Consider the following 15279-nt stretch of genomic DNA (forward strand, 5'->3'; position numbering starts at 1 on the left):
GGGTCAGCATTTAACTGACCTCTAAGAAAATACTTTATAGTCGAAAGATCCGTGATCTTCGATCCATAACTAAAGAACGGTTACATCAGGTAAATCTGACAAGAACAAAGGGTTCAGTGACAACTTGTGTCCATACGACTCGCGTTGGCGGACAGTGGACAGGACGCACTCAAATATCAAATAAATTATTGAAGTGGACGCTAAGAGTGCGCAATTAATATTGATAGATCTTAGATAATGATATTCTATGTGTGTCGCGGCATGTGACGTTTTTGCCGCGGAACAAACGATCTCATTCCTAGTGGCAGCTACATTCCCCGTGTTGCACACTTGCTAATGAATTATATTTTTTCCACGTCTGTCAATCATATCTGTTAGCGGGTACTGGGAACCGTCGGCGCCGGCGCAGGCTCGCACGCCGGACACTGTGCGTCTGACCCAAACTAACATACTTCGCTGAAGAATTAACAGAAGAAAACTTACCGGCCAAGGCATTTCCATTATAATTTTATGTGTATCTTAAATGCAGTGCGTGGCCGCGCCCGCGTGGAGCACGACGCGACACAGACGACACGGTGCCGCAGTGTGCGCGACGCGGGGACGCGGAGCGAGCTCGCCGCGACACCGTGCCGCCTGCTGGAATACAGCAGCCGCTTCAGAGTCTTCATAACATAAGATTGAACCGATATTTCCCATTAGAGTTTTTGCTATGATAGTGTTATCTGCAAAAGTCAATTACGAAGATAGTTTTTACGAAACAACCAGTCGAGTAGCGAATATGTCAAGCTGTCGGGGCCCTCTGAGATCTTGTTCTGAGATATCGTGATTTATAAAGAATACTTAACGATTAAATCAATACATTCATTAAATGATAAAATATTGAACTAGTAGGTTTCTAATGCTTCCGGTAATGACTTGAAATGATTGAATGTTAAAGCAAGTCGCCGGTAGACATTGCACAGTTTTTCATTGATTGAATGCAATGTATGCGGGAGCACAATAAATTATTATGATAGCGTTAACTTTAGCTATAAATTCATAATAAGGTATGTAATTAAGTATAATATGTTGAGCGACATACAAAAAGCTCGCGATTTGCGTCCGTCGGTGTAACTGCTCACTAGTATGCAATTAATATTCTTCGGCTATAAAGCAAACATTATAAAGCCGGAGTGACGGTGTAATTGTTTACTATTCAATAAGAAGGGAACGTATAAATCAGCGGCAAAAAGCGCGCGACATGTAAATGTTAGCCATTAATCTAAGTATCGCATAAGGTTTGTATGAGCGCCGTACATACGAGTATGAGTATCAATATTAATGCACCACGATACGTATCACGCCAGTCCGCGCAACGTGAATGTTAAAAATTTGCAATGACATTCTGCTAATTACGAGCGCGCAGCGAGCGACCCGCGGGCCGGCGCACTATACATCGCCGGGTCAGCGCGGCGTGGCGGCGCGGCGCGCCTCACCGGGCGGCGATGCACGGCGCGCCGGCCCGGGGGACGCGCACGTCGCGCCGGCGCCGGTATGTGGCGGTATGGTCTCACGGCGTTTCCCACGGCACAGATGCCCTTAAACGTTGGCTGCGTGCGCCCGCGCATGCCCACCACTGCCTGCCACAGCGCTGTGCGTACACATCACTACCAAAACATCCATTTCTTTCAACACTTTGCATTTCAGTACATACATTGTTCTCTTGTGCGTGCCGTTTATAACAGAGGATACATAATTAGTGAAATAGAATGTATGTATGTAGCAGCAAGCTGTTTATCCGTTTTTGCTGAGAACACAAAGGAGCTTTTAGTTTTCGCTCGTGAATAAGCTACTTGTAACCGTTTAACCTGTAACATGATCTGATGAGGACTAGAGAACGCAGATTACCATTAGTATGTAAATCATTATCACCAGCCTCTTAATCGTGCCACTGCTGGGTACAGGCCCCCTCTCACGCAGAGGATTGAGCGTGAATCACAACGCTTGCTCAATGCGGGTTTTTTATTTCAGATATTAGTATAGTTACAAGGCCAGGTTTTCTCGAGATATTTTCTTTCACCTTTAAACAGTCATTATATCTAGATACTAGTGCGTACATCTCAGCTTCAACTTACTTTTCCAAAACAAAATACTTAATGAACGATAACGATAAAATATATGTGGGAGCGTCAGAAGGAGCCTCGCGGCGGTTCTGGCTGTCACCTTCCATCGTTTGCGTTGCAACTACCGGAATTCAGAAATAAAGGCACGCTTGCATAGTCCAATGTTCCATTATTTGGTTTCCTTACCATTTTATTCACAATCGCACACAATCAGTAAGATGGAATGAGATTTCGAGCCAATAGGTTAGTATGTGCGCACTTCAGTTGGCACCTGTCACCAGAATGACTGCTGCCATCACTCATCGTGACACTTACTACTCTATTCGGGGTTACCCGCTCATAATTTTAATGTTATCAACGCGCCGACATATATTATTTAGTTGGATGTTCGTGGTGTGTACGATCACAAGTCAACATAATTTCCATAGGAATGCGTTTTTGTGTTTGTGACGTCACCGCGGCCATTACGCGAACATTCAAATGCAATGTTTATGCAAAGCCGCGCTGTGTCATACGGTGCGCGCGCGCAGCCCGCGGGCGCCCGCATCGCAATTAGCTAATGTGATCATACGGCATTATGTATGTATGCACGCATTGTTTATATTTAAACGCCGATGCGCCCTACATGGACACAGATGCACGTCCACTGAATAGCTGGGAGCTGGCGTAATGTCGCTAAATACATTATCGCTCACATACCTATAAATATGAACGTAAGTTAAGTGTGCATACTAAATAATCAGCTATCCATAGAGATATTAATATTTTATTTACATTTCAAGGCTTTTAAAAATATCCAACTAAAACCAGCAGTACCTAAAATTAATACAAAAGTCTGCTAAATGCTGTAAAATTATACAAAAATGCTGTTGTAAAGTAAATCACATGTACATATGTACTGTGTGACATCTGAGTGCTGGGAACGGAGACAGCTCGCATGTCGTCCACTGACTGCTCTCCGATGTGACGTGAGGTGATGCAGCAGTTCTCACTTCTCCTTGCTACATCGCTGGGTGAATACGTAGTTTCCATTCACTGGGTTAAAGTACCGGGGACCAACATCACAGGTTAACTTTCGAAATGATTGTGTTCCAAGCCTCGCTCAACGCGACGCCCGGTAATGAATTTACCCAACCCAGACACCTTTCTGATAAAGTAATGTTCGTCACACGTTGATAGAATGCGAAACAAAGCCTCCACGTTTACGAGGCAGCTCAAATATAAAAAGGCATTGTTCAGCAATACAATATTAAAGCACAAGCAAGGACATTAAAAGCTGTAAGCAATATAATGTGTTGAGGCAGTACGTCAGTGCAGGGCGGGCGGCGGCGTGGGCGGGCGGTGCAGCGCCACCTGCCGTAATATCCTATTTATGAATAATGTTTTATTCTAAGAGCGTGCGACCCTCCCCCGGCCGCCGCCCCAGGGTTGCGTCCTAGAGCTACATTTCCAAGCGATTTGTATTTAAATGATGGGAGAAAATGAGAGAGTTATTAAACATACAAACAAGTTCTGTAGACATGCACTGTGTTCACCTGCCAACAGTTAGCTGCTGTAACGCCGCACTGAGGACACTGGTGACGTATGTGTGGGCAGCACATAACATTACCATGTGTCAGTGTGATGAGACCAGAGCGCAGGGGTAGCACCGCCAGGGACCTGCTGCGCTCTGGCAACACCGATGCGATGGACACAGTATTTACACGTTAGAAAAATAACAATGGACAAAATTAATAAGAAATGTTATTGTTACTGAATCGATAGGGTACATTTTAGTTAAACAAAGAGGTGTATTGATAAATATGTGGCAGCAAGTAAAGCTGAACGACGCTTGATATGACATCAGCAATAATATGAGAAGTTCCTCCGGCGCACCTCACATAAATATGCTTTTTATTCGAACACATTATCATTACGCTGACTTCGAGAACATATCAAAATACTTGCACCGGGAATAACTTCAGTCGTTACTAAATACTTGTGAACTTATAAAAATACCCAATAATAGCTAATTGTTCGAAAAGAATGTTCTTAGTTTTAAACAGTTATCATAAATCGACATAGTTGTGCGGGGAGCAGCCCTGTGCTCCTTATTGCTTGCTTTGTTTTTGCTTGGCGGGCGCGGGCGGCGGCCGGGGCGGGGGAGGGAGCCGCCGGGCGCGGGGGGAGGGGGTCGCGGACCCGCCGGGTTTAATTAATGGAATAACTCCAGCGAGTTCGGCCGCCCCCTCGCTGCACACCGCTGGCAAATCTTTAAAGTATCGCCTCCAACTAATGTGTTTGTTCGATTTATGGACGCACCAAGTGCTGGCCACGATCAGCCCAGTGCCGACCTGCTGGTAGCTGCTAATACCCAGCGAGAGAGGCAATACAACAACACCCTGAAGGTCCTGCACTGTAAAGCTAAGTTGGTTACCAGCAATCATTGCCAACATATTATCACATCGATGCATGTGCTTGCTTGTTTAGCTCTCGATCAACATCCTGTCCCGGTTTCTCAAACGTCCTACCTGAGGGGATCGTTTTTTGACAATCATAACAAGATTTTAGTCAAGCCACATACGCGCCACATTCTCAAATAAACTTCAATTTGATAGAATTTAGAAATGATTGTTTCCTTAAAGTAGAACACAAAGCATGTATTGCATTGCATAATGCGCGAGTACATAGTGATGAGTATGAGTGAAGCTGACGAGTGTAGACACCCCAGCAGCCCGCAGCGAACATCTCTAACAAAATGAAAATTCTCGTGATGCGAGTAATGTAGTTGTGGTGCCGCGGGAGGTGCCTCCTCCTTCCTATATATCACGTAAAAATAGTCGCAACTCCTTTCACGACCCGTATTCGCTCCGCACCTTACATTATTATGATTTAGTGGAGCACAGTTGCAGCGCTGCAGATGCCCCCCGGGGCCCGGGGCCCGCCCCACCCCCGGGGTGGCAACAAGTCAGCTATGCTAGTAATAAAGCCGGCCATATTTCACACTTAGCGCGTAATGAGCGCGCGCCCAAATAATTGGATCACGTACATAACTCATTATTACCTCGCGCCTCACTTCGGCGTGCGAATGTATCATTACTTGACCCCCACCCCCGCGCGCAGACACACCGGCTCACCCACCCCCGCGCTGGCGACTTCGGAACGCGCAAACACAATAGAAGTTTGTTAAAGGTGCTGCCGAGTGGCCAGCCACCCCCTACACCTAGCTACGACTGAACGGACATCTTATTTGCTTGCCCTTGTCTGCAAACTTCCGTGCACCTCAATAATAAAATTTTATTCCATTTCTACGTTTCCATAAAAACATTGAAAGATTTTTGCACATGTAGCTACAACCAGAGCTCAGCGTGTACAACTGGCGGAGCTTTTTATGAGCACATAATTACGTGAGCGAGCAGTAGTTCCCAAAGCACACGACATCAAACTATTATTCAAACAAGCAGAACTGTGCTCGTGATAGTTTTTCACGCTAGCTGGCGAAGAGCTCGGCATAATTAATATGTAGATTACTTTCTACAGCAGTGGCGAATGTTTAATCCGGGCCCGTCAGCGGCACGATACGGCGCGGGCGTCCGTCAAGCGCTCGGCATAAATCTTGCGCGCGCGCACGCAACGCGCCCGGCCCGCACTCCCCACGCAGTGTTATTCAACTTTAACATTTACCACGCAGCCGTTAGCATATTCATGGCGAGCGAGTATAATTTCACCCTTTCTTTGTAATGAATATGGAAATGAAAGAAAGTTCTCGCGACTTAAAAACTAGTTGCTACTGTAATTGGCGGTAGTTTGATGGTTTTTGTATCGATGCCCCGCGCGCCGTCTAGCGAGCCAGCCCTAGTGCTGCGCCACGCGATGTATCGATGTATCGCCAACCTCGCTCCGCACTCTGCTGTAATCACACTACACGTTATTGCTGTTAGAACAACTAATATTCATAGGACGAACGTAAGTAAACATGAAGGTCGCATCGATTAAATCAACGATGTAGATTAAGATTAGTTTTCTATTAGTGAAACATACACCGATATTATGCAGATATCTTCAAACATGAATCGTAATGAAGTAACTGCGACTATCGTCGATTCAATCAGCAATAACAGGAACAACAGAATGTATTTAATGTAAAAGTAAAAGAACATTGTGTATATCGTTAGTCATGTAGTGTGGTTATCGAGTGGAAATGCGCATATTTATCGATAGATTAATGAGAGCGGTGTCGCAGCGCGCGGGGTCGCGCCCGGGTGGCCGCACGCACGCTAGCCGCCTGTTTCTTCACCCGTTATATTCGTATGAGCTGTGTCCCGGCTCGGCACAGCTCGGCACAGCACAGCTTGTAGCCCGGGCTGGTGGCGCATGGCGGCGCGACGGGGCACAATTTACCTCATACTGGTGACCATTATCTAATTAAGTGTCGATTCGCCGCATAATTGAGGGTGACCGCGTCGCGCCGCTCTCAATTAATACCAACGTTTTAATTTGTTTATTTATTGGCTCAATTTGTCGCAGCCGTCGTGACATATTGCAGCTTTCTGTTTGATCTGTATCAGTCAATCGAAATGTATCTTTTAAATATGGATGAACTGGAATCGAATGAGTAATGCTCGCATCTGTGGTTATTGAACACTGCTCAAGTAGGTACCTACTGGGTACATGTTGTCATTTGTGGTGTATATCATTATGAGGTTCATATCACCTGTAAAGTTATGAGGACCAACAACAACACAGATATATTATTGCACCGTGACTCATGACGGCTCGATATCATGTGAGATAATGGAAGATTAAGTAGCCAAATAAAAACAAGTTAAATGGAAATAGTTTGGTCGCGAAACCCTCAGGAAAACTTCACACAATTATTAGATAAGAGGTCCGATATGATTGGACACATTATCATTAAATCGCTGAGGTGATAATGTAACGGTACGAGGCGTAGTTCCGCGCCGCTGCTCAGTCGCGGTGAAAGCGCACCGTGCGCGCTGCCCCTTGCGCCTGCGCCTGTCCCGCGCTCACCCCGCGCCTGTCCTCTCGCCCTCTCTCTGCGCCGCTGATCATGTCCTGACAGACACTGTGTATGCTGCCACTAGAAGACTTCATAAAAAGTGATCATTGCATTAACTGCTAGCGTTTATGAAAGTGTAAAGTTGTTGACACTTCATTAGAACTGTAAACAGCACGAGTTAGTGTGGCGCCTCCAGGGTTGCCTCGGCGACGCGAAGCAATGACTCCCTACATTTACGACTACTGGGTGAGTGCGCATTGTGAAATCAACTCGGTTGAGCTCTTCGTCTACATCGACACATTACGTGTCATATAATCATCACACATAGTCATTGACCCAACTGACGAGTTGGAGTTATTATTATTTGATTATAAAAGAAAATACAGCCAGAATTTTATACGTTTGCACTTATTATTTATCTTCAACGACCTATCAGGTTTTTCAAAAATATCATTCAGTTTAATAAATGTTTTTCAAAGTTTTTAACCGGCAACAAGGTGCAAATTAACAAAAAGAAAGTATTTCCAAAAAGCCTTGACATTCAACCTAATAGTAATTTCGCTAGTAACTTTCTTTCAAGTGCACTGGAAAGTTCACGCTCAAGGAGAAATTGCGAAAAAAATGTACATCGGTGTGCGCAGGAGTGCCGTTAGCGAGGGGGGCGCAGGGCGGGGCAGGTGGGGTTATATGCAATATCAACAACTAGTTAGCACTAAACAGTTTCTCAAAATAATATAATCAGAGGTAGATTGTCACGTTACACCACTACAGCATTGATAAAGTTGAAGACATCGTGTGAAGTAAGGATGGCAGTTGTGACACCCCTGCTTATTAAACAACTACAGGTAATCCTGCAGAGCTTAGGCTCTACGATGTTGTGATGTTATTTTTGGCAGTGTCACTATGCTCTCAAAACGATACTTTGGTTCAGAACGTATTCATAGCGGATAACTGTCCTGCGCGTGCGCCTTACTCTCGCCGTGACATTTAGGGCACGACGCACCTGCCCCGCAGCCGCCACGCCACAGCCACGCACTCACCACGCCATACGCGCTATGTTTCGGCACATCGCGATAAGTTTATTAATGAACTATTAGCCGCGACCAGCTGAACGTCTGTTTATAAATATTGTCCACATTTCGCGGCGACACTCCGGCCTCGTTAATTCATAGACCAGATAGCGATCGGCTTCAACTTGAATTATAGCTTGATACTATGTAAAATGTCTCCGGGCTTATCTACATTCTTTTAAATGTTACACCGTCCTTTGTTCCCGCGGAGCGTCGCTGCGCCGGCGCACGGCGCGCGGGCTGTGCGCGTCCACTACGCGCGGTATATTGATTACTGCGGCTGCAGAATTTGTTTACCAAGAATGTAATCATTCGGCTGGCCGCCTGCGCCGCTTACACATTTATAAGTTGTTTTTAATAAACTGTTAATTTTCTTTATTGCAATTTATTAGGAAGCCTCAGATAGATAGGGCCCTCCCGCGCACCGGGGCTCTAATTGAAGGTGGAATCAATAAGTCAGTGTGGTTGTATCGCAATAATGATCGCGAGTTATGCGCAGGCGCAGCCGCCCGCGCCTCCGCCGGACCGATCGCGATACGGGCCGGTCACGAACCGTGCTAACTACCGCCACGTGAAAATTATGAAAATGTACACATATTATCAAGATAACGTAAACTGTTTGCGCTATGAATTATTGTTTATGGCGAACTATCCACAACAGAAAAGCTAAACATTCTTGTGTGTTCGACGAAACCTAAAGCTAATACAATTGTTATACCCTTATCTATGTATTTTACACAACAGAAACCGTAAAGCTGATAGGACTGAGTTTGTATAGGTAGCATTAGCCATGCCGCAATAAATAGTGCCAAGCTGCGGCTCTGCATAATGATGTCAGTCCACGTGGAACAACTTCACACGTCCACTCACTCGCCGCCTGTGTTGACACATGCGCGGTGACACCAACTCACTCATTGTCAGCTATAATGTTGCTGCTCTGACACACAACGGAGCGGCCTCTAAGTTTTTACTAAAACCTGTTTCCCCCTTAGGTATAGTCCTTGTATTTTAGTTTTAAATTAAAACTTGACAGATGAATGATGAACCCTAATGGGTTAAAATGTGGATGCAGAAATGCTGATCATATTATTTTGGATTTTAATGGATAAGAGAGTATTGCTCCTACTACTAGTGTAAGTGCTGCAAAGGATGATGGGTAAAATTGGCCGGTATATCCAATGAAAACCATTCGCATATCAAATGATAGCTTATACCCTAAGCTTCATTTTTTATTATGGGCACAACCTTGTAAACCACCGGAGAACGAAGATATAACACCTGATAGCATAGGACAGCCCATGGACTTGAACCACCTCAGTGCGTATGGGAGGGATGTTTAAGTGCATTATTATTGTCAATAATTGTCAGAACGAGTCACAGAAGGTATCTGTGCCCATATTTTCCAAGTTTATTGAAAAAAAAAAGATTATTTAGCAGGTAGTATTTACAACGTATGGTGTACGTATTCCGCCATTCTGGTGAGTCTAACCGGTAAATCCAATAAAAACCATTCGCATATCAAATGATAGCTTATACCCTAAGCTTAATTTTTTGTTATGGGCACAACCTTGTAAACCACCGGAGAACGAAGATATAACACCTGATAGCATAGGACAGCCCATGGACTTGAACCACCTCAGTGCGTATGGGAGGGATGTTTAAGTGCATTATTATTGTCAATAATTATCAGAACGAGTCACAGAAGGTATCTGTGCCCATATTTTCCAAGTTTATTGAAAAAAAAAAGATTATTTAGCAGGTAGTATTTACAACGTATGGTGTACGTATTCCGCCGTTCTGGTGAGTCTAACCGGTAAATCCAATAAAAACCATTCGCATATCAAATGATAGCTTATACTCTCAGCTTCATTTTTTGTTATGGACACAACCTTGTAAACCACCGGAGAACGAAGATATAACACCTGATAGCATAGGACAGCCCATGGACTTGAACCACCTCAGTGCGTATGGGAGGGATGTTTAAGTGCATTATTATTGTCAATAATTGTCAGAACGAGTCACAGAAGGTATCTGTGCCCATATTTTCCAAGTTTATTGAAAAAAAAAAGATTATTTAGCAGGTAGTATTTACAACGTATGGTGTACGTATTCCGCCATTCTGGTGAGTCTAACCGGTAAATCCAATAAAAACCATTCGCATATCAAATGATAGCTTATACCCTAAGCTTAATTTTTTGTTATGGGCACAACCTTGTAAACCACCGGAGAACGAAGATATAACACCTGATAGCATAGGACAGCCCATGGACTTGAACCACCTCAGTGCGTATGGGAGGGATGTTTAAGTGCATTATTATTGTCAATAATTGTCAGAACGAGTCACAGAAGGTATCTGTGCCCATATTTTCCAAGTTTATTGACAAAAAAAGGTTATTTAGCAGGTAGTATTTACAACGTATGGTGTACGTATTCCGCCATTCTGGTGAGTCTAACCGGTAAATCCAATAAAAACCATTCGCATATCAAATGATAGCTTATACTCTCAGCTTCATTTTTTGTTATGGGCACAACCTTGTAAACCACCGGAGAACGAAGATATAACACCTGATAGCATAGGATAGCCCATGGACTTGAACCACCTCAGTGCGTATGGGAGGGATGTTTAAGTGCATTATTATTGTCAATAATTATCAGAACGAGTCACAGAAGGTATCTGTGCCCATATTTTCCAAGTTTATTGAAAAAAAAAAGATTATTTAGCAGGTAGTATTTACAACGTATGGTGTACGTATTCCGCCGTTCTGGTGAGTCTAACCGGTAAATCCAATAAAAACCATTCGCATATCAAATGATAGCTTATACCCTAAGCTTCATTTTTTGTTATGGGCACAACCTTGTAAACCACCGGAGAACGAAGATATGACACTTGATAGCATAGGACAGCCTATGGACTTGAACCACTTCATTGCATATGGGAGGGATATTTAAGTGCATTATATTATTGTCCATATTAGTCAGGACATATCACACAACGTATAATGAGTACATCTTGCTTTGAAATATAATCCTGTGGAATTAGAGGTGTGCTGGCATTTGTAATAACATCCGTTAAATAGTGAGGAAATACTGTTTTCCCGTGCGAAGCTGGGGTGGGTCGCTACTTTTCTAATAATTCGACAACCCAGGGCCGACTATCCTGGTGCCGCAGAACGAGGAAATGCTATCTCCAATAATGGAAATAATATACGGTAGTAGAAGTAAAAGTTTTCATGTTTTGTTTTGCTAGTTAAAACCGATTTTTAATTGATAATCTACCCTAGGCTTATTTAAATAAGTGATAAGTTGACGAAAATACATCACGCAATGAATTTTTCTACTATGGATATTATTTTAACAAAAAAAAATGGTGCAAAAAGTATAAGTCTTTTGTGCCCGACTGTACTTATTTCCGGTCGATTCTTGACATGAACTGTATTATTTCAGTAACTGTAGGGTATAAGCAATAATCTAATTCACATAAGAACTTTATTGGTTATCAGGCCAGGGTTCATACAAAATTGCCCATCATCCTTTTGCTGCAATGTCGTTAGTTTGAACAAAAGTTAATTAATGCTCGGAGCTACATAGAGGTATGCTGTACCGTCTAGCAAGTATGTACGTGATGAGCGGGCACTCTCCATCATCATAATTCGGAGATGGCTGGCTGCAGCGCGATGTGTATCGCGCACGAGCGTCTGACGTACGGCGCGCGCGCAGCCCGGCGCCTACACCACGCACACCACATTAATATCATATATTAGTTCTATTACTTAAGAAAGCTGATCATTATGTTCATTGTTGTACGCCAATAATCTAGACTTTGTTAAACTCTTTACTCTCTAACATAATGTCATTATCCTCCGAGCCTTTTCCCAACTACGTTGGAGTCGGCTTCCAGTCTAACCGGATTCATCTGAGTACCAGTGCTTTACAAGAAGCGACTGCCTATCTGACCTCCTCAACTCAGTTACCCGGGCAACCTGATACCTCTGGGTTAGACTGGCGACATATAGACTTACTGGCTTCTGACTAATCGTAACGACTGTCAAGGATGTTCAATGACAGCCTGGACTGTAGGTCCCGTTTAACGTGCCATCCAAAACACAGCCATTGGTGTCTATGATATGCTTAGAAAGTAAATACAAAATGTAGAAAAGTTGCATTGGTACTTGCCTGACCTGGAATCGAAACCACGCCCTCATACTCGAGAGGTTCTCTCTACCTACAGGAACAACATGCGACTCAGCTGCCAATATTTGTTGTAAGTGTTGCATTTTATTACTTGCCATATTTAATTGCAAAATATCAATTTATTAGCGTTGGTGATAGTCGAGGGGTTATTGTTACCTTAAAGTATGTTGTATTGTAAAGCTGAACCAATACTTACAATTTTATTTACATATACAAGCAGTCAATTACCATAATATGCATATGCACAAAACGAGATAACTTCTAGTTTAAAAATGCAGATTTATGTCCACTTACACCCAAACAGTATGTTACACTATATGTCATCAATTTGTCATACTTCTATCAATATTTACAGAATAAGTAACGGGTTCTGAGTGTTCTATTTAATTAGGTAATTGTTTATTTCCACGATTCGTGGTCAGAGCGATTGGAAGCCCTCCCCCGGGACCCGCGGCAATATTGTATTGTTTGCCACTTTACTTTAATAAGTATAGGAATTATAAATATGCTTCATTTTGGGAGGCAGGATTGGACAAAGTGAGGAATGAATACTAAATAGGGATCTGAAAGTGGTGCCAATATATCCAATAAGTAACAATAAGAAACAATACAAATGTACAAGGAACCAATGTCCAAACCCTGAGAAAATCTTGTCAAATAGGTTTTTAGTCTAATCTCGGTGTGATGATGTTACTTTTAATCCTGTTATAATAGATCTCTGTTCGAGAGGAAGCCTATTCCCAACAATTGGACGACAAAAAAGCTGATGATGTTGATGAATGGGTAATGGTCGATTTTAAATGTGTGCTAAGTTATTATTCACAGTCACATTATAAAATCATAATCCGATAAAACACAAAGCAAGACATGAGTCGCCCGCGCCGGGCCGCGGTCAGCGCTGACGCTCCTAAACTAGGAAATGTTATATGACGCGATGACATTCATTGCTCACGGGGAAAAACTCTATTGAAATGTAGATGATATTTAGTAGGAATATGTTGCATTTCAAGTCGATATTGGCAATGTTTATATTTCTTGTGCTCCTCCCCCTGATGTATAAAACAGGTCTGTCGACATAAATGGTCAGGTGTTATGCACTCGCAGCGTCAACTCTGCTGGCGTCGCTATTACCGGTGCGTGCCCGCGCATGCTGCCGGCCTCGCACCAAACTCGCATTATCATACACTGTGCCGCAATAATGCATGCTGCACGTTAACATTGTCTTCTCAGAATCCATTTCACTAATTGAATAGATCGGTACTTCGATTACTTGCCACAAAAACCTCGAATGTGTCGGTGCGAGAGGCGTACGAAATGACAGCGAAATTAAAAATAATGCAGCGATTATAAATTCATATCAGAAGGCTGCGGCTGCGACTGTAGGCTGCAGTAGCAGGTTGAGAGAGATAATCTGTTGCATTTTCCATGCGTCGTCGGCAGCGGCAGTAAAAACGAGCGGCGGTGAATCCGAGCTTGTTACATAATCAGCCGATCTGCTGTCGCCGACCGCCGGGCCGCTACCCTGCCGCTACCCTGCCGCTACCCTGTCGCTCGCTGTCTCATCTCCATAGGCTAACAGTGGTTTATGTTATTCTATTACACGTCTGGAGACGTTCTATTATTACCACATTATTACATTAAAACTCATCCACTCGTTTATTTATGCGTTACCTACTACTATTTCAATTTTCAAGCCTCAAGCCTCGGTAGGTAATCTCTGATTTGATCTGTTAGGCCTGATCTGCAGTGAACACTTAAACAGTACAAGTGCTCTCACTTTTTGAAATCTTACACTCAATCACGAGGAAAAATAAATAGAACTCTAGGAGATGAGTAGTGAAGTTTGGTGAGAAACGCAGTGATTGACTTGGCAACATCTTAGCGCTGCGGCGCGGGCGCAAAAAATCTCTCCATTCATATGCACCGGGAGGAGTGCGGTCAGTTTTTGCGCGGCCGGACGTTCCCCGCGTTTTATTTGTAAATTGGGCGCGGGCGCGGGGCGGCAGCGGCGCGGCTGCGGGGCGGGAGCGGCGCGGGGACGCGGCGGTAACGAGACCGAGCGCGCGTCATTCAAATGCGCGACTAGTTTTTGCGCAGGCGCATAATTGAATACGAATGCGTACTCGGAAGGATTCTAATGCGTTCAGATGAGACGCGTAATGAACGTTATTTATACAGGCGCGAGTCGGACCTGCCCGAGCTGGCCCGAGCTGACCCGCGCTGCTCCTCACTAGCTCGGCCCGGACTGGTCATTTTCACTTGGCACGTACCTACTTACCCACTATTGATGATATATGTAGGTAGGGTTATCTCTCTAGTACTATTTTTTATTCATTTAGGTTTTAGGTGTAATCTGACAACCCTATGGAGTCTTTACTATGGATTATAGGAACTGTCTAAATAACGAACTGTGGAAGGAAACGGCTGAGCCTGTTATGATGTGATGCTGGTAATTTAGGATATCAGGGATGTGGGTGGGATTTACTTATGTCAAACCTAGCACAGCAGCTCTCAAACTTCATTAACTTCTTCTAAAAGATAATACCCAAAATAAAAAGGAGACCTCTGCACTTATTGAAATGATTTTAGGTAATTTTGGTGAGTTTATTCTTTAGCTTATAGTTAACTTAAAATGGTAGGTACCAGGTGTGCGAGGTTAAGGTGAATGATTTACATCAATTCAATACTCATTGGTTGTCATATCATCGATGTCGAAGCTTGTAAGCTCAATTACTTACAATAATTCACTGATCCTATGGAAATTAAAGGTACTTCACACTAAAATCTTATTTTCTAAAATAATAAGGTACATTGGTTAATATGTCTAGAGAATGCGTATATGCTACCTCTAAAATATATTACTGACACTTTTGGATCAAAAAGTTTGGAAAACTGGCCATGTACTCAGGTACTTTAC

General features: G+C 43.5%; 1 protein-coding gene across 7 annotated transcripts in view; it reads left to right on the forward strand.

Moving 5' to 3' along the window:
* The window catches only part of LOC110379817 (POU domain protein 2), a 125701-nt gene that overhangs the window by 27686 nt on the left and 82736 nt on the right, over nt 1-15279 (forward strand). For 3 of the 7 annotated variants that reach the window (XM_049840735.2, XM_049840730.2, XM_049840736.2), the window contains exon 1: nt 7026-7347. The exons of 3 other annotated variants lie outside the window; for them this stretch is intronic. Coding sequence is in view for 2 of the 4 variants with exons in the window: in XM_049840730.2 (XP_049696687.2) it covers nt 7321-7347 (27 nt within the window). In the remaining 2 variants the exon portion in view is untranslated. Of the gene's footprint in view, nt 1-7024; nt 7348-15279 lie in introns of those variants that run through there. One more of the 7 variants, XM_049840732.2, reaches the window with a different exon arrangement.

This window comes from Helicoverpa armigera, chromosome 13 (assembly GCF_030705265.1).
Source record: "Helicoverpa armigera isolate CAAS_96S chromosome 13, ASM3070526v1, whole genome shotgun sequence".
Classification (NCBI taxonomy): Eukaryota; Metazoa; Arthropoda; class Insecta; order Lepidoptera; family Noctuidae; genus Helicoverpa; species Helicoverpa armigera.